Source organism: Diorhabda carinulata, chromosome X, assembly GCF_026250575.1.
Source record: "Diorhabda carinulata isolate Delta chromosome X, icDioCari1.1, whole genome shotgun sequence".
NCBI classification, from domain to species: Eukaryota; Metazoa; Arthropoda; class Insecta; order Coleoptera; family Chrysomelidae; genus Diorhabda; species Diorhabda carinulata.
Window position 1 is genome coordinate 11,747,176 of NC_079472.1, and position 21,195 is coordinate 11,768,370.

At 31.3% G+C, this 21,195-nt stretch overlaps 2 protein-coding genes across 12 annotated transcripts in view; one reads left to right on the forward strand and one right to left on the reverse strand.

The window, feature by feature from the left end:
- The window catches only part of LOC130902524 (V-type proton ATPase 116 kDa subunit a 1), a 30,504-nt gene extending 16,268 nt beyond the window's left edge, over nt 1-14,236 (forward strand). For 3 of the 10 annotated variants that reach the window (XM_057814733.1, XM_057814737.1, XM_057814738.1), the window contains 10 exons: nt 5,450-5,576; nt 5,850-6,026; nt 6,082-6,294; nt 8,177-8,467; nt 8,526-8,872; nt 8,934-9,061; nt 10,637-10,872; nt 10,943-11,153; nt 11,213-11,384; nt 11,628-14,236. In XM_057814733.1, coding sequence (XP_057670716.1) covers nt 5,450-5,576; nt 5,850-6,026; nt 6,082-6,294; nt 8,177-8,467; nt 8,526-8,872; nt 8,934-9,061; nt 10,637-10,872; nt 10,943-11,153; nt 11,213-11,384; nt 11,628-11,733 — 2,008 coding nt within the window. In that variant the 3' untranslated portion in view covers nt 11,734-14,236. Of the gene's footprint in view, nt 1-746; nt 845-3,972; nt 4,015-5,449; nt 5,577-5,849; nt 6,027-6,081; nt 6,295-8,176; nt 8,468-8,525; nt 8,873-8,933; nt 9,062-10,636; nt 10,873-10,927; nt 11,154-11,212; nt 11,385-11,627 lie in introns of all 10 variants that reach the window. The other 7 variants (XM_057814736.1, XM_057814734.1, XM_057814730.1 and 4 more) reach the window with 5 other exon arrangements.
- Nucleotides 14,237-15,254: 1,018 nt separating this feature from the next.
- Nucleotides 15,255-20,956, reverse strand: LOC130902528 (eukaryotic translation initiation factor 4E-1A-like). Of its 2 annotated transcripts, none has more exons than XM_057814744.1 (5): nt 20,852-20,956; nt 19,900-20,075; nt 15,963-16,140; nt 15,822-15,909; nt 15,255-15,767 (listed from the first exon to the last, which is right to left on the reverse strand). In XM_057814744.1, the coding sequence occupies exons 1-5, from the start codon at nt 20,882-20,884 to the stop codon at nt 15,604-15,606; spliced, it is 639 nt and encodes a 212-aa protein (XP_057670727.1). In that variant the 5' UTR covers nt 20,885-20,956; the 3' UTR covers nt 15,255-15,603. The 2 variants fall into 2 exon arrangements, with proteins under 2 accessions (XP_057670727.1, XP_057670728.1); XM_057814745.1 differs by lacking the exon at nt 20,852-20,956 and adding an exon at nt 20,261-20,453.
- Between the last annotated feature and the right edge of the window lie 239 nt (nt 20,957-21,195).

A 21,195-nucleotide genomic window follows, 5' to 3' on the forward strand; every position in this document is an offset into this window, starting at 1 on the left:
CCACTTAACGTCCATATTTTACTCAAAATTAATCGATAACGATAAATTCGAGTGGAACAAAATCTATTTCAACCCAGATTTTTAATTGAACTACAATGAATTGTAGCAATAAAATTCCAAAACATCAAAAATAAATTTAATTTTGACTTATCTCGTATATATAACAAAATAATTTTTTTATTATTAATAAAAAAAAAACTATGGTCACAATACACTTTTATCTTATACATCCTTATTAAATTATAAAATTCCTTTCGTCTATTATAACTTTTGAAATACCCTGTATAACAGTTATTATTATTTTACGTTACTGTAACGAGAAAATAATTTCGATTTCATATTTATAATATACAGGATGTTTAATTTTGAAAAATATAATTTAGTGGTACAGAAAAAACCCATTATGTCGTAAATAATGTTACAGGGTGTAGTTGAAAAGTATAAACTATTTCATATTAAAAATTTTTGTTATTTTGAAGAAATAATTTCAAAATGTATGTATATAATAAATAATGTATACGAAAACAAAAAAAATATAGATTACGAGGATTGGTCAATAGTTTTAAGACAAAAAATTCAAATATATTAAAATTACGTATCGAAAACTGTGTCTAACTTTTTTGAGATTTTTATTATTATCAAACGCTTGGATATAGTAATACAGTGGGGTGATAATAAATGTCTCTAATGGGGTATATGGTAGTGATGTAATGGGTTAGCTAATTGTGTTGTGTGTTGTTGAGCAGCACGAAGGGGGTGTTAACCCGACTGAATCTATGACGAGGGCACTTATTAGTGACGACTCTATTGCCCGTCAAAGCACCTTAGGCCCTGTCCAATTAGGGTATGTACAATTTTACCATTTATTTTTTTCTATATATTGATAAAAAAAATATATTTGTAGTATGAGTCATTTCATTACATGGTTCACTCTGTTATGCTTTAGCGTTTCTTTGTGTGTCGCTTTATACGTGATCCTCGTGATTATTGAAGAATTTCTTGAACACCTTGTATATTCTTTTGAAAAGAAAATAACAAAAAGTTTGTTATCCTTGAAGTTTTTATGTCAAGATTTCGTAGTCCTCATGTAGATTCCTTTTAGTCGGATACAAGCGGTGATGCCAACTCGAGCGTTTCCTCCCTAAATTTAGACGAAAAAACTTTCATCAATTATTTTTTTTAGTATTATAGTCCGGTCAATTTAGACATAAAAATAGTGGTCAAAAAAAAATCCCGGAAAGTCAAATATTGGTGGAGAGCTGGGGTTTATCATTACAAATAAAGTTTTAACAATCCCCTAAGTGTGTTATTCGGGGTCGAAGGTCAAAATTTGAGGTTTTTCTGGAAAACGGTAAGTTTTATCAAAAAAATCTCAAAGCAAAGTTATAGATCTCTACAAAAATGGTAGTCATGATTTTTTTCTAAGAGTTACCATTCCTGGCGGCCTTGAAAAACATTACTTATTAGAAGCGTCTACCATTTCGGAATTCGCTTTCTTCTTGCGGTTTATGGAGCTCGAAAAAAATACTTGCATACTTAACTTTTGTAAAAAATGTCTTCTACCAACATCTGTATCTGCTATTCAACACTTGTATCGAGTACGAGGTCTGGCTATTAAATAACGAGTCTGCGCTTCTAGAGGGCGCTCTAGACGGGTGGGATAAAAAACGAGTAGTGCGTTGGGTATCTAGATATCTTGTCTATGCACGTCCCAAAACACGTTTCCCTCACTATTATAGTATTTGTGCACTAGCGGTTTGAAACGAACGTGTTTTTTTCTCGTGCCGAAAAACGTATCAATCTCAAATTTCTCGTTAAATTAAAAAAAAAATTTAACTGAATGCTATAAATTGTTGCAAGAGGCCTATGGGGATAATTCTTTATCTCGTGCGCGTGTTTTTAAGTGGTGTTAGCGTTTTAGTGATGGCCGAGAGAGCACTGAAGATGACCAGCGTCCAGGACTCCCCGTGACTGTTTCAACTCCGGAAACAGTGACTAAAATCAACCAAATTGTTTTTACACGAGGAATTACACATGACATAAGTCATGTCGAAGTCATGCGAAGTTCGTGCCAAAAAATCTGACTCCTGATCAAAAGCTTTTGCGTCAATGGGACTGCTCAGATTTCCTTTTCTCAGACGAAATCCTGGACAGATAGGTGAAGGTTTAAGGCGGCTAACCTTGAACAAAAAAAGGCCCAATCCGTCTACGATTTGCCATAGAACACGTCAATTGAACTAACGAACAATTGGGTTCCGTTCTTTCCTCAGACGTCTGCATTGTTGGAATAGAAGGGTGCGAGTCTACGGAAGACTTGGATGAAGATTCGCGCAGTGTTGCATAAAAGAAAACGTGACTTTTGGGGAAGGTTTTTGGATGGTTTAGGCGGGAATTCCAATCGAACCGAATTGGTTTTTATCGAAACTGTTGCCGTAGTGGGGGGATTAACGGCGAACCAATACACAGAAGAAATTTTAGAGGATCACGTCGTTCTCTAAGGTAGTTTCATCGGCGAAAATTTCATTTTAATGCAGGACAATGCCCGTCCACGAACTGGTTTACAGCAATAACACTCATTTTAAAGCAAAAACTAATGGTAGTTAAATGCTAAAATTAGAAAAGAATCGAAGCTACTGATTCTTGAACACTATCGTGCAATTTGAGTCGAATTTTAGGGTAACATTTCTAATTGGTTGGCATCACTGGCTGTAAATTATTTTCTTTTTGAAAGATGTCAGGCATCTTAAGTTTTTGTTTCAAATATATTTAATTATGTATATAATTACATTTCGTAGTTATTATGATAGTGTATAAAAACCATTTTTCAGTACATTCCCTAATTATATTTTCGGCAATTCAAAAACTGGTACAGGTGGAAATTTACTTGATTTGTAATGTATAATATAACATCCTGTATATATATTTATTTTATTGCATACACATATTCATTTATGATTTTTTTTTTAAATTCAACAATGAAATTTTCATATTTTCAGCCATGGGTTTCTAGTACGTGTATTTTCATTTAATTCAGTAATATATCACACGATAAAAATTCCAGGCTTAATAATATAAAAATTTTTTAACCAAAATTCAAATTTTCCAATTTTCTTTCAAATTTCGATATCATTTCTTCATATACGTTAAGTCTCTTTCCCCGCCTATGTCTATATTTATACAGTCGATAGACGCTTAGCAACAACGTAAAATGGCTGACAAAGTAATTCTATACTTTGTTTTCGTTTTCTTTAAACAACCCCTCGTATTTTCTCGTTCGACTTTAATATATCATTTATTATTATTTTATCGTCTTATTATAGCACTCATTTTTATCACCACCCCGTAGTAGAAATCAAATTAGTCATTGGGTACCAAATTCTACTATTTTTAGGAAGGACGTTTACTTATTTATCAGGTTGGGGACTTTTTGTGTCAAGTATTGAAAGTATTTTGGTACTTTATCCATTTTGGACTACGTATCTTTTTTTTTTTTTTTCATCAAACAACCATTAGTTCTTTCCGGTCTCGATTTGTTTAGGTATTAGAATTGTAAAATAAAATTTTAACCACGTGTATGCTATGTAAATAACACTACACACAGCTTCGTATAATTATTTTTTCAAAGTGATCTATCTGTAAATAAATAGGATGACCTTGTGACACTAGCTGATCATATTTGGCGCCAGTTCACACACATGCGCATCGACGACCTGGCCCGTAGACGAAACCAAACGGTCTGACGAAAACAGTGGCGTGCACATTTTCGTTAATGTTTTTGGCTCTTGTCAAATTTTTATGTTGATATGTTGTGAATGGTTTAACTTGTTAAGGGAAGGCCTAATAGTTTTTTATTCAAGTTATTCATTACGTTGTTGCCAATTTTATTAAAAAATTATTATCGTTAAAAAATGGGTAAAGTACCAATTTTACATATAAATTTGAATATTTTAATAAATTTATTGATTTTAATAGTTTCCTGGAAAAATCGTATGATTCGGAGGAACATTATCCATGGTCAGTATTCCATATTTTTAATATGTATAGTATAATATCGAAATTTTCCTTAGGGGCCTATCTATGATGATAAAAAGTATACAGTGTCTTCCGAAAATAACGAAAACTATGGTAACATAAAAAATTAACACGAGCCATAAACGACAATGTGTTTTTAAATAATTTTTTTACGAAAAATAGATACGGGGTAAGGTACAAAATCATTTTCATTTCCACGTAACAAATATTATAAAATTACTTTGAGGATTCAAATAATTGTACGTCAATTTGACATATGGATGTTTGACAGTTTCAATTATTTTATAATCCTTATTAGAAGTCGATATTGTAATAATTCCCATACTGAGTATTACAATTTATTTAAAAGCAGTCGAGATTTACTTAACCTTAAGTAACCATGAACCACTAGTTTTCTGTCGATAGAAGACATAAAAGAAAATTCGTCCATTTTGATGACAAAGAAATGACTTAATTTATATTATCGGTTAATGTCACTGTTTTCTTTATCGATAGGTTAGCTCGTAAGGTAAAATTTCTAACGCACATGTTTATAAAGTTTCATTTCTTTTTAAACGACTACTATAGCATTTGAGCATCGAATTTGTATTAATTCTGAAACGTGGTTTTGTATAGAGTGATTGTTGCGCCGTGCTGAAGAGATCCAACAAAATAAAAACCGGTCACCTTCGAAACTACGTTTTCGAATTATTAAAAATTCGTTATTTCACGCATATCTTACTAAATTTTTTTACATATATAAAAATGTAAGTGTTGGCAGAGCGACAGATGTACACTGAATATATTCCGAAAGAAGATTCAATTCTTGGGTGATTTTCGAGAAGTATACCAATGCTATAACGTGTATAATATTGTACATTATATATTTATAATGTTGTATAGACAGTCGTGAGCGAAGACACCTGTCATATGTCAAGTTCAAACTAAATTTAGTCGAATAAATATTTGGTAAAATGTGTAAAGTTCGCTTTTGACGTGGATATACAATATTTTAATTAGTAGTAGTTACTAAAATAACAAAATTAACTGTTGAAATAAAATAAAAACGAATATAATTATGATTTTGAGGTTAGAATTCGGTTTAGCTCGGTGGTAAAGGCGTGTAAGCGCATCACAGTTGTAATAGTCAGAGAATGAAAACAAAAACTCTATTTGATTATTATCTTTTCCTATAATTTTGTACCAAATTTGAAAATATAATGCCCCTGTTTGAGAATAGAGGGCGTTATTGGTAAAAAATCAATTTATAATTTTTAATGCTGCTGCAAGAGCGTTTCTGTATGAAAAAATGTCGAAAGCTCCAAAATGTTCGACGTTCTATTGAAAAAAAAATCGTTTTTCTTTTATTTGACAGATTTTTCATAGAATTGATATATATGTCAATTTTATGATTAATTTTATAATTTTTTATATCTAGCTTCGTCGCTGGTGTGATATTGAGAGAAAGAATACCAGCTTTCGAAAGAATGTTGTGGAGAGCTTGCAGAGGGAACGTATTTCTAAGGCAAGCCGAAATCGAGACTCCTTTGGAAGATCCTTCAAGTGTAAGTCACAATTTAGAATGTAAACTAATTCACTCGTCATTGTCGCGATGTATTCACTGTTCTATCAAATCGTTCGACTGACTTACGGCTGCTAGACTCTCGCTTTATATATTAAAATCACATAAACAGTAAAAAACATTGTGACAAAATTAAATTGATTACGAAAAAATACGTTTCCGCCAATTTTTTTCTTTTATAACACATTACAACAGGACCGGCTTCACGGTCTATATTAGTGAGCGGGATCGTTAAATTATCAATTATATATTTCAGGGAGATAAAGTATATAAATCGGTGTTCATAATATTCTTCCAAGGAGATCAGCTCAAAACTAGAGTGAAAAAAATTTGCGAAGGATTTCGCGCAACTCTTTATCCATGTCCCGAAGCACCGGCTGATCGTCGAGAAATGGCAATGGGAGTGATGACGAGAATCGAGGACCTCAACACCGTAAATAATTGTCGATACCTCATCGATTTGGGTATTAATTTTTTTGCTATTGCAGGTTTTAGGTCAAACTCAAGATCACCGTCACAGGGTGCTGGTAGCGGCTGCCAAAAATATTAAAAATTGGTTCGTTAAAGTTAGAAAAATCAAAGCCATTTACCATACGTTGAATTTATTTAATTTAGACGTCACGCAAAAATGTCTAATTGCAGAATGTTGGGTGCCGGTGCTCGATTTGGAAAATATACAACTAGCCTTGAGGCGAGGAACGGTAAGAATCATCAATATTCCGACCTGACTTTGCTGCTGATGATCGAGACTCTTGGCAACCAATGTCAGAAACTGTGTTTTAAAAGTTATGACTTGGCTACCAATGTTAGACACTGTGTTTTAAAATTTCTGACTTGACTACCAATGTTAAAAATTGTGAAACTCTTAAATATTCTGACTCTGCTACTAAAAGTGTAAAACTATGTTCTAAAAATTCTAAATTGGTTAACGAATGATGTAAATTTTGCTGAAAACTTCGATTTGTCTACTGGAAATGTGAATATCTGACTTGGTTACTGGATAACAACAGAAAAGTCCTAAATTTCTGCTTAAGGCTCAGTTTTGCCTAGGTTATCGTTCAAAACTTTTTGACTTGGCTACTGGAAGTATGAAATTGTATTTTTTAAATTCTGACTTGGCTACTAGCTATGGAAAATTATTAAAAAATTAAACTGAATATTCTAAGCTATGTACTAAACGATATCACTCACTACTGGATGTTAAAATTTGCTCTAATACTTCTGACTCGGCTACTGCACGTGTAAAATTACATTCGAAAACTTCTGACCTGGTTATTTGATATGTCGAAACTAAATTCTAAAACTTCTTACGTGGCTAATGGACTCTAGAAACTTCTCTAAAACTCCAGACCTGGCTACTGGATGTGCAAAACAAAATTCTAAAACATTGGACGTGGCTATTGGTTGTTATAAACTACTCTAAAACCTCTCACTTAACTAGTGAAAGCTATAAACTACCCTGAAACTCCTGACCTGGCTATTAGATTTGTCAAACCATATTCTAAAACTTCTAAATTGGCCACTGAAAGTTAGAAACTCGTCTAAAACTTTAGACCTCTCTACTGGAAGCTGGAAACTACTCCAAAATTTCCAACGTGACTATTGGCCTCTAGAAACTGCTCTAAAACTTCTAACTTGGCTACTGAAAGCTACAAACCACTCTAAAACTTGAGATCTGGTTACTGGAATCTAGAAACTACTCTAAAACTTTTTTCGTGGCTACTGGAATCTAGAAACTACTGTAAAACTTCTTTTGTGGCTACTGGAATCTAGAAACTATTTAAAAACTTCTAACCTGCCTACTGAAAGCTACAAACCACTCTAAAACTTGAGACCTGGCTACTGGAATCTAGAAACTACTCTAAAACTTCTTTCGTGGCTACTGGAATCTAGAAACTACAGTAAAACTTCTTTTGTGGCTACTGGAATCTAGAAACTATTTAAAAACTTCTAACTTGGTTACTGAAAGCTAGTAGCTCTTTTAAAACTTCGGACCTGACTACTGGAAGTTAGAAACTACTCTTAAACTTCTTTCGTGTCTACTGGAATTTAGAAACTCGTCTAAAACTTTAGACCTCTCTACTGGAAGCTGGAAACTACTCCAAAATTTCCAACGTGACTATTGGCCTCTAGAAACTGCTCTAAAACTTCTAACTTGGCTACTGAAAGCTACAAACCACTCTAAAACTTGAGATCTGGCTACTGGAATCTAGAAACTACTCTAAAACTTCTTTCGTGGTACTGGAATCTAGAAACTACTGTAAAACTTCTTTTGTGGCTACTGGAATCTAGAAACTACTTAAAAACTTCTAACTTGGCTACTGAAAGCTAAAAGCTCTTTTAAAACTTCGGACCTGGTTACTGCAAGTTAAAAACTACTCTAAAAATTCTTTCGAGGCTACTGGACTCTAGAAACTATTATTAAACTTCAGACGTGTCTACGGGATGTTTAAAACAAAATTTTAAAAATGTTTACGTGTCTATTGGTTGCAAGAAACCACTATCTTTTCTTTCTGTTCAAAAATACCTTATTCTAAAGCATCTCGTGGAGTATATCATCTATAAACGTTTATATTTTTCAAGGAACGTAGTGGTAGCTCGGTCCCCCCGATTTTGAATCGCATGGACACTATCGAAGACCCGCCGACATACAACCACACCAACAAATTCACTAGCGGTTTCCAAACCCTAATAGACGCCTACGGTATCGCCTCCTACAGAGAAATGAACCCGGCTCCGTACACCATCATAACTTTCCCGTTTCTATTTGCCGTAATGTTCGGCGATTTGGGTCACGGTCTTTTGATGACCATCTTCGGAGCTTGGATGGTACTCAAGGAGAAACCTCTGGCGGCTAAAAAATCCGATAACGAAGTGAGAATATTTCGTCTACGATATTTTTTTTCTCAAATTAAAATTGAACGTTTTGCAGATTTGGAACATATTCTTCGGGGGTCGGTATATAATCCTCCTCATGGGTTGTTTCTCGGTTTATACCGGTCTGATTTACAACGACGTTTTCGCCAAATCCCTCAATATATTCGGTTCCAGTTGGGTTATTCGCAATAGGACCCATTATTTCGACCACAAAGAATACATTCTGGACCCGAAGACTAGCGAGAATTACATCGGTACCCCTTACCCCATAGGGATGGATCCCGTTTGGCAATTGGCGAAAAATAAGATAATTTTTCAAAATTCCTTTAAAATGAAGATTTCCATTATATTAGGTATACTGCACATGTTGTTCGGTGTCGTTATGAGTCTATTGAATCACCTGTGAGTATTGTAATTACCGTTACCATCTCGTATACGAATAAAAATTTTTCTTGTTATTTAGATATTTCAAGGATAAACTGAGTATTTTGGCCGAATTCATACCGCAAATTATTTTTCTCGTTTTCCTGTTTTTCTACATGGTAATTTTGATGTTCATCAAATGGTTCATGTATTTCGCTAACGTCGAAGGTAATATTTATATTCTTCCCCTCGTATACATTATATTATCGAACTGATTCATTATTTTGCAAACATTTCAATTTGGCTATTCGACTATACGTGAAACTATGTTTTTAAAATTTTTGACTTTGCTACTGAATGCTACATTGCTCTGATACTTTTGACCTGGCTATTGGTTTTGTTAAACTGTATTTTAACTTGGCTATTTTTTGTTCAAAACTACTCCTAATAGTTATGACTTGGCCACTGGATAAGAGAAACTGACTCCTAAGAATTCTGACTTGGCTGCTGAATGCTTCAAACAGCACCAAAAGTTTTGACCCGGATATTGGACATGGAAAAATGTGTTCTAAGAATTCTGACTTGGCTATTGAATGCTTCAAACAGCGCTGAAAGTACTGACCCGGCTATTAGACATGGAATACTGTGCCCTAAAAATTCTGACTTGGCTACTGAATACCTTAAATAGCGCTTGCTATGACTTGGCTTACAGTAAGCTGTTCTAAAGATACTGACTTGACTACTGAATGTTAAAAACTACTCTAACATTTATGATTTGGCTACTGGATACTAGAAACCGTGTACCTGAGAATTTTGACTTGGCAGTAACTATTCTAAAACTTATGACTTGGCTACGGGATTCTTTAAACAGTTCTAAATATACTGATTTGCCTACTGGATATGTGAAACTATATTGTAAATATTTTGACGTGGCTATTGGATACTAAAACCTGTCCTAAAACTTCTGACTTGGCTACTGATTATTAGAAACCATTCTAATAAATCTAATTTGGTTACTGGATGCTGGAAACTTTTGTAAACTGTCTGACCTGGCTACTGGATATTAGAAACTGCTCTGAAATTTATTACTTTGCTACCGGATAAGAGAAACTAAGTCTCAAGAATTGTGACTTGATTCCTGGATGCTAGAAACCGTTCTAATAATGCTAATTTGGCTGTCAACTGCTCCGAAACTTCTAATATGGCTATTGGATATGTAAAATTACATTTCAAAATTTTTGACGAGGCTATTGGATACTAGAAACTGTTCCAAAACTTTTGACTTGGTTACTGGATGTTAGAAACCGTTTTAATGAATCTAATTTGGTTACTGGATGCTGGAAACTTTTGTAAACTGTCTGACCTGGCTACTGAATATTAGAAACTGCTCTGAAATTTATGACTTGGCTATCGGATAAGAGAAACTAAGTCTCAAGAATTGTGACTTGGTTCCTGGATGCTAGAAACCGTTCTCAAGATACTGATTTGGATACTGGCTGATAGAAAACATTCTAATAAAGCTAATGTGGTTACCACATGCACCAAAATGTCTTACCTGGTTATTGGATGTGTAAAATTACATTTTGACGTGGCTACTAGATGCTAGAAAGTGTTCCAAAACTTTTGACTAGCAAATAATTGTAAATTACTTCTCATTTTCCCCCAACAAGCGTTAATTATGATACTATTCGAACAAGATATTTTTTTCTATAATAAATTGTTTGCAAAATAACGAATCTGTTTCTTAATTCAGCCTCGCGCCTCGCTCTGTATAACAATCGTTCCAATGTGACCGTTTTTTAGAAAAGGATTTCGTCTACGGTACTAGATGCGCCCCCAACGTTCTCATAACATTCATCAACATGGTACTCCAAAAAGAGAGCCCCTACGACCCTAACTGTGGAACTTACAACATGTTTGCCGGTCAACTGGGTTTACAAAAATTTTTGTTCGTTTGCGCCATCATTTGCATACCTTGGATGTTACTATCTAAACCCATAGTGATAATGAGAGCCCGTAAACGTGCCCAACAGTATTCGGTGAGTGAACCGGATCCCCAAAACCCCACGATACGTCTTAATCTAACCCTTGTAGGTAACGCACCAACAGATCCACTCTGCTACGGAAAACGGAGACGCCGAACAACCCATGCAGAATAATACCTCGTCTACGTTAGTCGGGGGACACGGGGAACACGACGAGGAACCCATTGGGGAAATTTTCATCCATCAAGGTATCCATACCATCGAATACGTGCTGGGATCCGTTTCTCATACCGCTTCGTATCTTCGGCTTTGGGCATTGTCACTAGCCCATTCGCGTGAGTAGACAATTTTGAGGTTATGTAGCGAATGTATTTTAATTTTGTTTTTATTTCAGAGCTTTCAGAGGTGTTATGGAGCATGGTATTGAGTAAAGGTTTAAAGGTTGACGATTGGTTTGGAGGGGTAGCTTTGTTTATGATCTTCGCTTTTTGGGCGGTGCTCACGGTCTCTATTTTAGTCCTGATGGAAGGACTGTCGGCTTTTTTGCATACTCTACGTTTGCATTGGTGAGTTACAAAGAAAATAAACGTACACTTTATTTGGTCCTTCGAGCCTACAGTTTTAAATCCGGCTCGAAGGACCAGATAAAATAATGTTTAGTTGTTTTTGATTAAAAATTATTATAAAATATACAATCAATGAAACGTGCTGATTGTATAATTTTTTTTCTAATTTCTTTTCCCTTGTTAATTGATAATGTTAATGTCAACTCTTATCAATTGCTATTTGTATATAATCTTTATTTACAGGGTGGAATTTCAGAGCAAATTCTACAAAGGAACCGGTTATGGTTTCCAACCGTTTTCATTCGAACTCCTATTAGATCCAGCTTCGCAAACAAAAGAAGAAATTTAAATAAAATAAAAAACAAAGTCTCTCTTGCTAGGTTCCATTATTGTGGTGGGTACTTAAATATTTTCCGAAACTTATTCGCAATTCAACTATAATTATATTGGCTTTAAAATAATTAAAGAAATAGTAGAAAAAAATGTCATTTTCGTATATTCCCGCTTATGATATTTAATCGCATTTAAAAAATAATTTTTGTACAACTGTGTATACCGAAGATACGAGGGTTTCACAAAATTTAAAATTACGGATTGTTTTTTTTTTAATAAGTAATTGGTTATTCAGTTTGTCGTTTTTTTGTGAATTCCTGTATATGTAAATTCGGACCACTACGAGGGTAATAAGTAAAATTCAGTTGTTTGCTAACTGAATCTTTGTAGATGTAAAAACATACCAATAACAGTATCAGCAAGGTTATCTACTCAGAAAGTTACGAGTGTTGAATAATTTGCGGCTTTATTTGGTAAAATGAGCGCAAAAATCGCACCATTACGAGGGTTATCCAGAAAGCAAAATGTGAAGTTGTGTTGTTCGCTACATGACCCCTTGTAGATGTAAAAATAAACCAATAATAGTATCAGCAAGGTTAACTTTGCAGAAAATAACGAGTGGTGAATAGTGTGGGGCTTTATTTGGTAAAATTGGCGCATAAATCGCACCATTACGAAAGTTATCCACCAAGTAAAAAGTGTTTTTTGCTACATGAATCCTTGTAGATGTAAAAACATAAGAATCATCACGTCATGAAGGTTATTTATTCAGAAAATCACTGGCGTTGAATAGTTTGTCGCTTTATTAAGTAAAAATCGCAGTAATACAAGGGTGATTCAAAAAAATGTTTTGCATTAAAAATTAGTGAAGAAAAAATATTATGTACATTTTGGGGGTAATTTTGACAATATTTCTACTTAATCATCACTTAAATCGAGGTAGTTATCAAAATTTAGTTAGATAATCGTAAATTTCTCATCAAAAATTCTTGAGTGTATTTAAATAAATAATTTCCGCCCTATTACTTTTATAACAAAATCTCTTGAAAATTTGCTAGATATTCATTGATTTATTATTGATACAAAAATTAGTAACATTCAAATCCATACTAGTGATAAATTTTCTGTTGAACTTTCTAAAGTTTCCAATCGCCCATAATAACAAATTAGCTTAGATTTGTCTCAAAATTGTAAAAATATTGAGTTAAATCAGTACAATTTTCACAAATTTTAAATTAATAAGTAGAAAAAGTATCCCAGATTTAATAAACTAAGTACGACCATGCATTGTTTACACTTACCTTTAAAATGTTATATTCCTAATTAAATATTGTTTATAGCACAAAGAAGGTTGAAAACACATTAACATATAAATAGAACACACAAAATAAAAAACTTTTTATATTCCAAATAAACACTAAAATCACGATATAAAACACTAACAACTATAACCTCGCGCATCTTTACATTATGGCGGAATTGTTGCATTGATCATGTGGCATCTCCGGCGATGTTCATAGTTGGTTGTGGTTTGAGAGTAACGCGGTGTTGCCAGATTTTTTTTAACGAATTTTCTTCAAGTGATTGTAAAATGAAATTTCTAAGGACAATGACGTTCTTATTTTATTTTTTTTATTGAATGCTTTATAAAAAATAAAATTTTTAGATAAAATTATTTCTTGGACATTTTTTTAAATAAATAGTCTTGATTTTGGATCGTTTTTGAAAGAAAACTATTTTTTAAAACAGTTAAAAATCGACCTATTTAGTCTTTACTAAAATATATTTTACCTGTTTTAAAATCTAATTTTCATTAAGAGACCTAAAATCCAGACCAACAAAAAAATGATGTTTTATATAAAATTTCACCCCAAAATATCTCAAATTAAAATCTTTCATATTGAAGGAACTGTTTCAATTCTGGCAACGCCGTTGTAAGAATTCCAAGATGGTACCGATGACCGTGCAAGTACAAAACAACTTTCGTACAAATTTATTGTTTGACAATAATTACCTTCGAATTCAGTTTTATTTTCATTCACCGTGTAATAAATTTGATTTACCAAATACTACAGTTGTACAAAAGTTTCGTTCTCTTTCAGAATTAGATTGATAGTAAGTAGTACATTTGAACTACTAGTAGATCAAATGTAGTTGTTTCTATATATTGCACTTGTCATTAGTAAACTTTATGCTAAACGTGTATTTTATTGCTGGTATTGGGACAAGTACATGATTTTTCGAAATTTGCATGTAGTAGTATTGAAATTAATTGAATTGTATACTCAAAACTTGCTCTATTGCATTTTTTTTTTAATATTTAAACAAATTATTTAATATAAATAACAAAACATTGTTCCTCGGGTTATTTTTTATATTTTTTTAGTATTACGTCATTAAATTTACAAATTATTCAATAAACAATTTTTTGATTATTTAATATTATAACGTTTCTCCTTTTTATCTAGTAATTTTGTGTATATTAAATACAATAAAGGCTTCAATTCAAGAAAAACAAATTTTATTTCCCCTAATTATCCTTTACGTGATAATTTTTGTCTTAAAATCGATATTGAAACCCTTGTCGAATCGTGTTGATCAAAATATAGTAATCAGGGTGTTTTATTTCTATGTATATATGTTAATAAATTTTTTTGCCAAAAATCAAAGAAATTAAATGTTAAACAATGTCTGTATTTTGGATTTTTGTCAAATTCAAGTTGGAATTTCTGGAAACAAATACATCAACACATAATTACATATATTTGGTCCTTCGAGCCTTAAATAAGTCGTTGATTTAAACACGGCTCAAAAGACCAAATGGTAGTATTACCAGGATAAACAACAATAATAATACTAGAAATTGTCGAATTACTTCAATCCGCCAAAATTTATTGACATTAAATGATTTCCTTTCATTTCAGTGCTAAACGATGTCTGCTTTTCGGATTCTTGTCATAAAAAGTTGAACTTTCTGGAACTGTTGATAAAAAACAAATACTTCAACACATAGTCCTTCGAGCCTTTGAATAAGTCTTCGATTCATAACCAGCTCGAAAGACCAAATGGTAGTATTATGAATGTTTATTTAGGGGCAGTAAAACAATGTTTCTAATATAAATACCAACAATGGTACTAGAAATTCTAATTTAGAGTGCTAGAGACATTTGTAGTTTTTTTTAACTAGATTCAATGTCCACCATTGAATTCTCATAAACGGTAGTTATCTAATAGGTCTTTATTTCATGACTAAGGGAGTTTTAACTAATTTCAGTTGGATTTTTCATCACAAATGTACAAAATTATAATCTAATTGAAGAAAAAAAACGATTTTCATTATATCCCTGTAATTTTTTCACTAGTTTCTGCCACATTCCTACACTTTTTGAACTCTAGCAAGAAAAATAACATCAAAAATATTTTTTATTAATTTATTTATAACTGAAAATAAGAATAAATTTGTTAATTACACTAAAATAGAAAATAATAAACCGATCTATAACAAAACAAGTCTTCCATGAAAAAAAAAACACAAAATAATTAGAAATTCTTGTAATATGAATAATAATAAATGAAAATAATGAAAAAAAAAAATGAAATTAATGAGCTACAATTTGAAAATGAACTATGACTGTAACATTACTAGTTAAACACGCAGATTTGAATGAAAACTTATTCAGATGCGACATTAGCTATAAAATAATTCGATATCAAAAAGTGGAAGCTTAAAAGTTTAAACACGTCAAAACTATCAAAAATCAACGTGTTTTACACCATCAGCTTTATAATTTCCAGCAGCTACCACATCAAATTATTTATAACGAATAATATCACATCAACCCGAATTCATTGTTAAATTTCCATATAAAAACGTCGAATATATAATTTATACAGTATAAGAATATTTTGAAACTGATCCAGTTTTCTCAATTGTATCTTTATGTAGCTGATAACCCAACATAACTCTAGGTGGTATGTGAAGCCTTTCCTTTAGTTTCCTTCCGATTTCCAAAACTGCAGTACCGTTACCAGCATCAGCAGTCCAAACCCCTAAAATACAATAATTTACACCCAAAATGTGAAAATTAACCCCGACAATCGTACCTATTTTATCACCCTTTTGTCTAATATTCACTACAGCTCCGCAAATCTCGTCAGAATGTTCGAAAGCTTCACCAATCAAGCACAAAATCTAAAAGAATCATAAAATTTTTTTCCCGTTAATGGGTATAATATGTTACTCACTATATCTAACCAATATCGATCTAGTTCATTAACTCTTTGTTTCCTTTCTAAACTGAGCAACCATCTGCCTCCTCGTTTGTTTGCTTTGTCTTCCCACATGGGCATTATACCTTTTTTAAACAGAGAATAGTCTGTACCTTGTTTCAATTCACTTGAAGGCTTAATGTGATTATAAAGGCTAAAAATAATTAAACGTCAATAAACATTCCACATATTTTCTCATAAAAATCCAAAATTTGTTGTAATGGTGAAGTTTTCTAAAATAATGGATTGCATAAATCGTAGTAGTTCAAATGTAGTAAAAAAAGAATCATCCGCCTTTTAGAAGTTATGGTACAAAGTCAAATCTAGAGAAATAATTTATAGAAGTAGTTCAAATGTACCAAAGAAAAAATGAATCCTTCGCCATATAGTAAGAGTTTTTCCATATCGCCAAATCTAGAGAAATAAATTGTAGAAGTAGTTCAAATGTACCGAGAAAAATACGAAATCTCTGCTACATAATCAAAGTTTTCTTTGAAATAACTTTTTGGAATTTTTAATAAGATGTGTATAATAGTATGATAAAGATTATATATTGAACCAAGTAGTTCAAATGACCCAAAGAAAAAAGGATGGATATATATATATATGTATATATATATATATATATATATATATATATATATATATATATATATATATGTATATATATATATATATATATATATATATATATATATATATATGTATATATATATATATATATATGTATATATATATATATATATATATATATATATATATATATATATATATATATATATATATATCACAAAATAACTTTTTGTTAATATTGAGAAATACATAAAAACGTAGCAGTAGTTCAAATGTACCAAAGAGAAAACAAATTCATTGAGAAAAATATATAAACTAATAAAGGGCGGGTATATTTAATGAATTAGGGGCAATTTAGAGTTATATGAATAGAAAAAGACACAGAAAAAGTATAAAAATTAACGGATAGGGTGCCTTCAACATTGCAGCAAATAGAGGAAAAGTAGAAGTCAAAAAAGGTCTGTATGTCCTAGAAAAAGGTGGTTAGAGGAGGTATATAAAAATATTTACCTAATTCGTTATCAATTTGTTGTCTACCTCGTAATTTGTTCATTTTATCTTTCCAAAAGAGCATTATACCTTTTTTAGATAGAAAATACCTGTACCTTGTTTTAATTTAGTAGAATGATTTATTATTCCACATATTTTCCTCATGAAAAGTCCAAAATTCGCTGATTTTCAAAAAAGGAACAATTTTGAATTCATTCCAGCTTCTGCCATTTTAGTGAGATTTGTAGTGACAGTTATTAAGCAATGATCTGTCATAATACATTAAACTGGAAATGAAAAAGCTAAAGTGCAAAAAAATGGGGGCGTAAATAAAAAAATGCATATTTTGATGGAAAATGATATGCAACACTAACAAGAAATAAATCACACCTTTTAGAAAGAGTTACTACTCAATGACACTGGGTCCGTAAAGGTATAATGAAGGTATAATAACCTCCAACAAAAAATGACAAAAGGTAGTGAGGTAAAATTGGACACTTCAAAATTTATTACTGGTTACATCTACCCATAGCTCAATGCACATCTTAACAGTATTTAACACGTCATCAGTTCAAAACTGATCTAGGAATATCCATAGGAAACTCAATGTCCTAAATTAGTACCAAAAAATCTTTCTGGTTTGTGCTTTGGTCATTCGGGAATAAGGAACACCCAAAATCTTTCTAGATTTAAAAAAAATCACTCAAATGGAAAAGCTTCATGAGAAAACAGAATCAGAAAGAGAATTCCTCTGGTGTAATCTTCCAAGGCTAGATACTAAGAGAAATACTGGGATCTTAATCTAAATACATTTTCTCATTGGCTTCCTTAGGAAACTGCCTTTTCAGGAAGCACCAGATGATTTTGTGACAGCTCAACCAGAAAAATTTTATATTATAAAAAAATTGTATAAGTAGATATGTGTTTTGAAGTACACCCAAATCTATTTGTCGTTCACTTTCATGGAAAGCCTCAAACCACAAAATTTACATCAAATAACTTAAATACGAAGGCATAATGGAACCTATAAGACCTGTGTGCTCCACATCCCTTGACTATGAACCTAAATTAGATATCAAATTAAAGTTATCATATAATCCTGGTACAAATTCAATTATACACGTTCAGAATGTTTTTAAACTGTATTTGCAGATAATTAAATAAATCATAGCAATATTTCAAATGTACCAAAAAAAAAAAAATCAATCAAATTCATTAACCACACATTCCATATTTTTCCTTATTTGCACTGAGGAAAATATATCAAAAAAAGGACCATATAATCCTGGTAGAAATTCAATTTAGCATCTTTAGAATGTTTTGTAAAAGTATGGATTAACCAAATGATAATTGAAGTTAGATCAAGTATTTTAAATATATTAACAAAAAATTACCAGATAGATGCATTGTATGATAATGAAAAGAAGATTTTTAATAAGTTTTTTAAAACTACAATACACTAAAAGCATATTTAGAAAAAGTGAAAAAAAATTAACAGTGACTATTACTGTATATTATTAGACTACCAAAGTGAATAATAAAAATATGACTCCCAGTAGAAAACAATACATCTTGCAACTATTAAATAGAAACCATGGTCAAATCTAATGATTTGAATATAATTAGCAGTAGTTCAAATGTACCAAATAAAAGAACGAATCACATATTCAAAGTTCTACTCAAAATTTATTTTTGTCAATTTTTAGTAATGTGTACTATCAAGATTACAAATCAAACCAGAAGTTCAAATGAAGCAAAGAAGAAACTAATTCTTTACACCACATATTCCAAGAGACTTAAATTTGTAGCAACACTTCAAAGGTACCAAACAGAAAAGTAATCTAATTACTACACATTCATCTTGTTTTTTTATTTGCACTGAAGGAAAATTTCAAGAAGAATATGTAGACCAATAAAATTCCACATTATCCTTGTACAAATATAAATAAGCATCTTAAGAATGTTATAGTAGTTCAAATATATAAAAAACGAATTCATTAACCACACTGAGGAAAATATATAGACCATATAATTCTGGTAGGTACAAATTTGTTCAATCATCTTCAAAATGTTTTCACAACTATTTGTATGTATAATTGCACTGACTAAAAAAGGAAATAATAAAAATATGGCTCCATAAACAATAGAAAACTATACACCTTGCAATAATTCAATAAAAACCATGGTCAAATCTAATGAGTTGAATGTAGTTCAAATGTACCAAATATAAGATAGAATCCATTAACCACATATTAAAGTTTTTACTTAAAATAATTTCAAACATGGACATAACCAGAGAATTTAATACATTGTAGCAGTAGTTCAAATGTACCAAAGAAAAAAGTGAATATATTAACCCCACATTCAACATTTATCCTTATTTGCACTTGAGGAAAATTTTGAGTAATAGAGGACCATAATATCCAGGTACAAATTCAAATAAGCGACATAGAATGTTTTTGCATAGAAGAACCAAATAATAATGAAGAACACAAAAACAATGAAAAGAAGATTTGCAATATTTTTTTTTAAAGTACCATTTAACATTTCCCCAAATTTGAATCGATCATACTATAAAATGAAATGTCATTTGACATTTTTAAATAATTTGACTATCACGAAAATATTAGGTCAAAATTAAATGTACATATGCTCAGAATTAAATATTGTACATAAAAAAAGTATTAATGTAATTGAATCATCGTTTTATTGTTAAAATGTACTAAATACTGTAAATAATTAGATTTCAAATAACCGATTTTGTATAAATGTAATAAAATCAACTGTAAATAACTGTTGACACAATCACTTCCGCTCACAATTCGCTTTTTATAACAAATTTATGACTTACCTCCAAAAATCTTCAACAGTTTGGAAGGACGCGATTTCTTTTTGATTTTTTTCCCATGATTGGGTCCTGTCACTTTCATAATACCATAAAGTCCAAGCGTTTTGTAAAGGATGTTTAATAGAAAAGTCCATAGGTATTTCTAAATCAGTATCGTTTTTATGTTCGTTTTTATCACTCTGAAACAAAGTCATTTGTTAAATCAACTTAAGTGTGTAATAAAACCACAGCTAACTATGTCGTTTCAATATTCCTTTCGAGAAATTTTGACAATATGGCAGTTTTGCACAAACATACAAAATAATCAAAGTTTCCATTAACTTAATAGAATAAACGATTACAGCGTAATAGAAATATATCTTACCTCATTAGCAAGAGAATTTAAAGACATTTTTTTTAATAAGCCGCTGATAACAACTGGATAATTCAGCAGTTGCAAAATTACTTTTCCACTAGCCCTTAGGTTAGGAAGAAGAAGGACTCAAGTTGTGCCAACTGGTAAAATATAAATATCAAATAGTGCATGGAACAGGAAACTTCGTAAACCACAAATCTCTTATTGACATTTTTAGTTTAATGATCCAAGCTATCGAATTATATTTTATGAATTAGATCCATATTACTGACATTAAATTTGAAAATATCGATTCAATGATAGTTTTAAAATTACGGTGTAAATACTTGAAAGATTAGGAAATTTCACGAGGAATTTTTTTTATAAATTAAGTTTAATGAAAAAAATCGTTGATTTTGTGTTAATTATTAACAAAAAGGTGAAATAATGGATACTTTGAGAAACTAATTTAAAATTACCACTTTTGCCGTCTAAATATACTAGAAGAAATTTAACTGTCACTCAATTTAATTTCATTTTTAATATTTAAACTCAGATATAATATGTAATTTTCAATTAAATTGAGGAAATTATTATAGCGTTAAATAAAATATGTCTTACCTCATTTTTGGATGAACTTTTAGACATTTCCATCACAGAAATTATCGATTACTAGCGGACACTTATGATACAACGTAATTTGAAGTAAGTTTAGGTTAGGATGAGAAAGGAATCAATGTCGCCAACCGATGAAAGTTGAACGGTACACAGAACAATTAAAGTTTTAGTATCTCTAAGTATTCAATCATATTTTTTAGCTCTATAATGTATAGCGTTGGAGAATTTCACATTCAGTTGCATTTTTATTAAATTCTATCTATAATCTTCTCGAAATATCTTTTTTCATCTATAATTAGAAACTACCTTTTTAGTTCTATGATCCTGTTTCGAATTTATTCTATGAT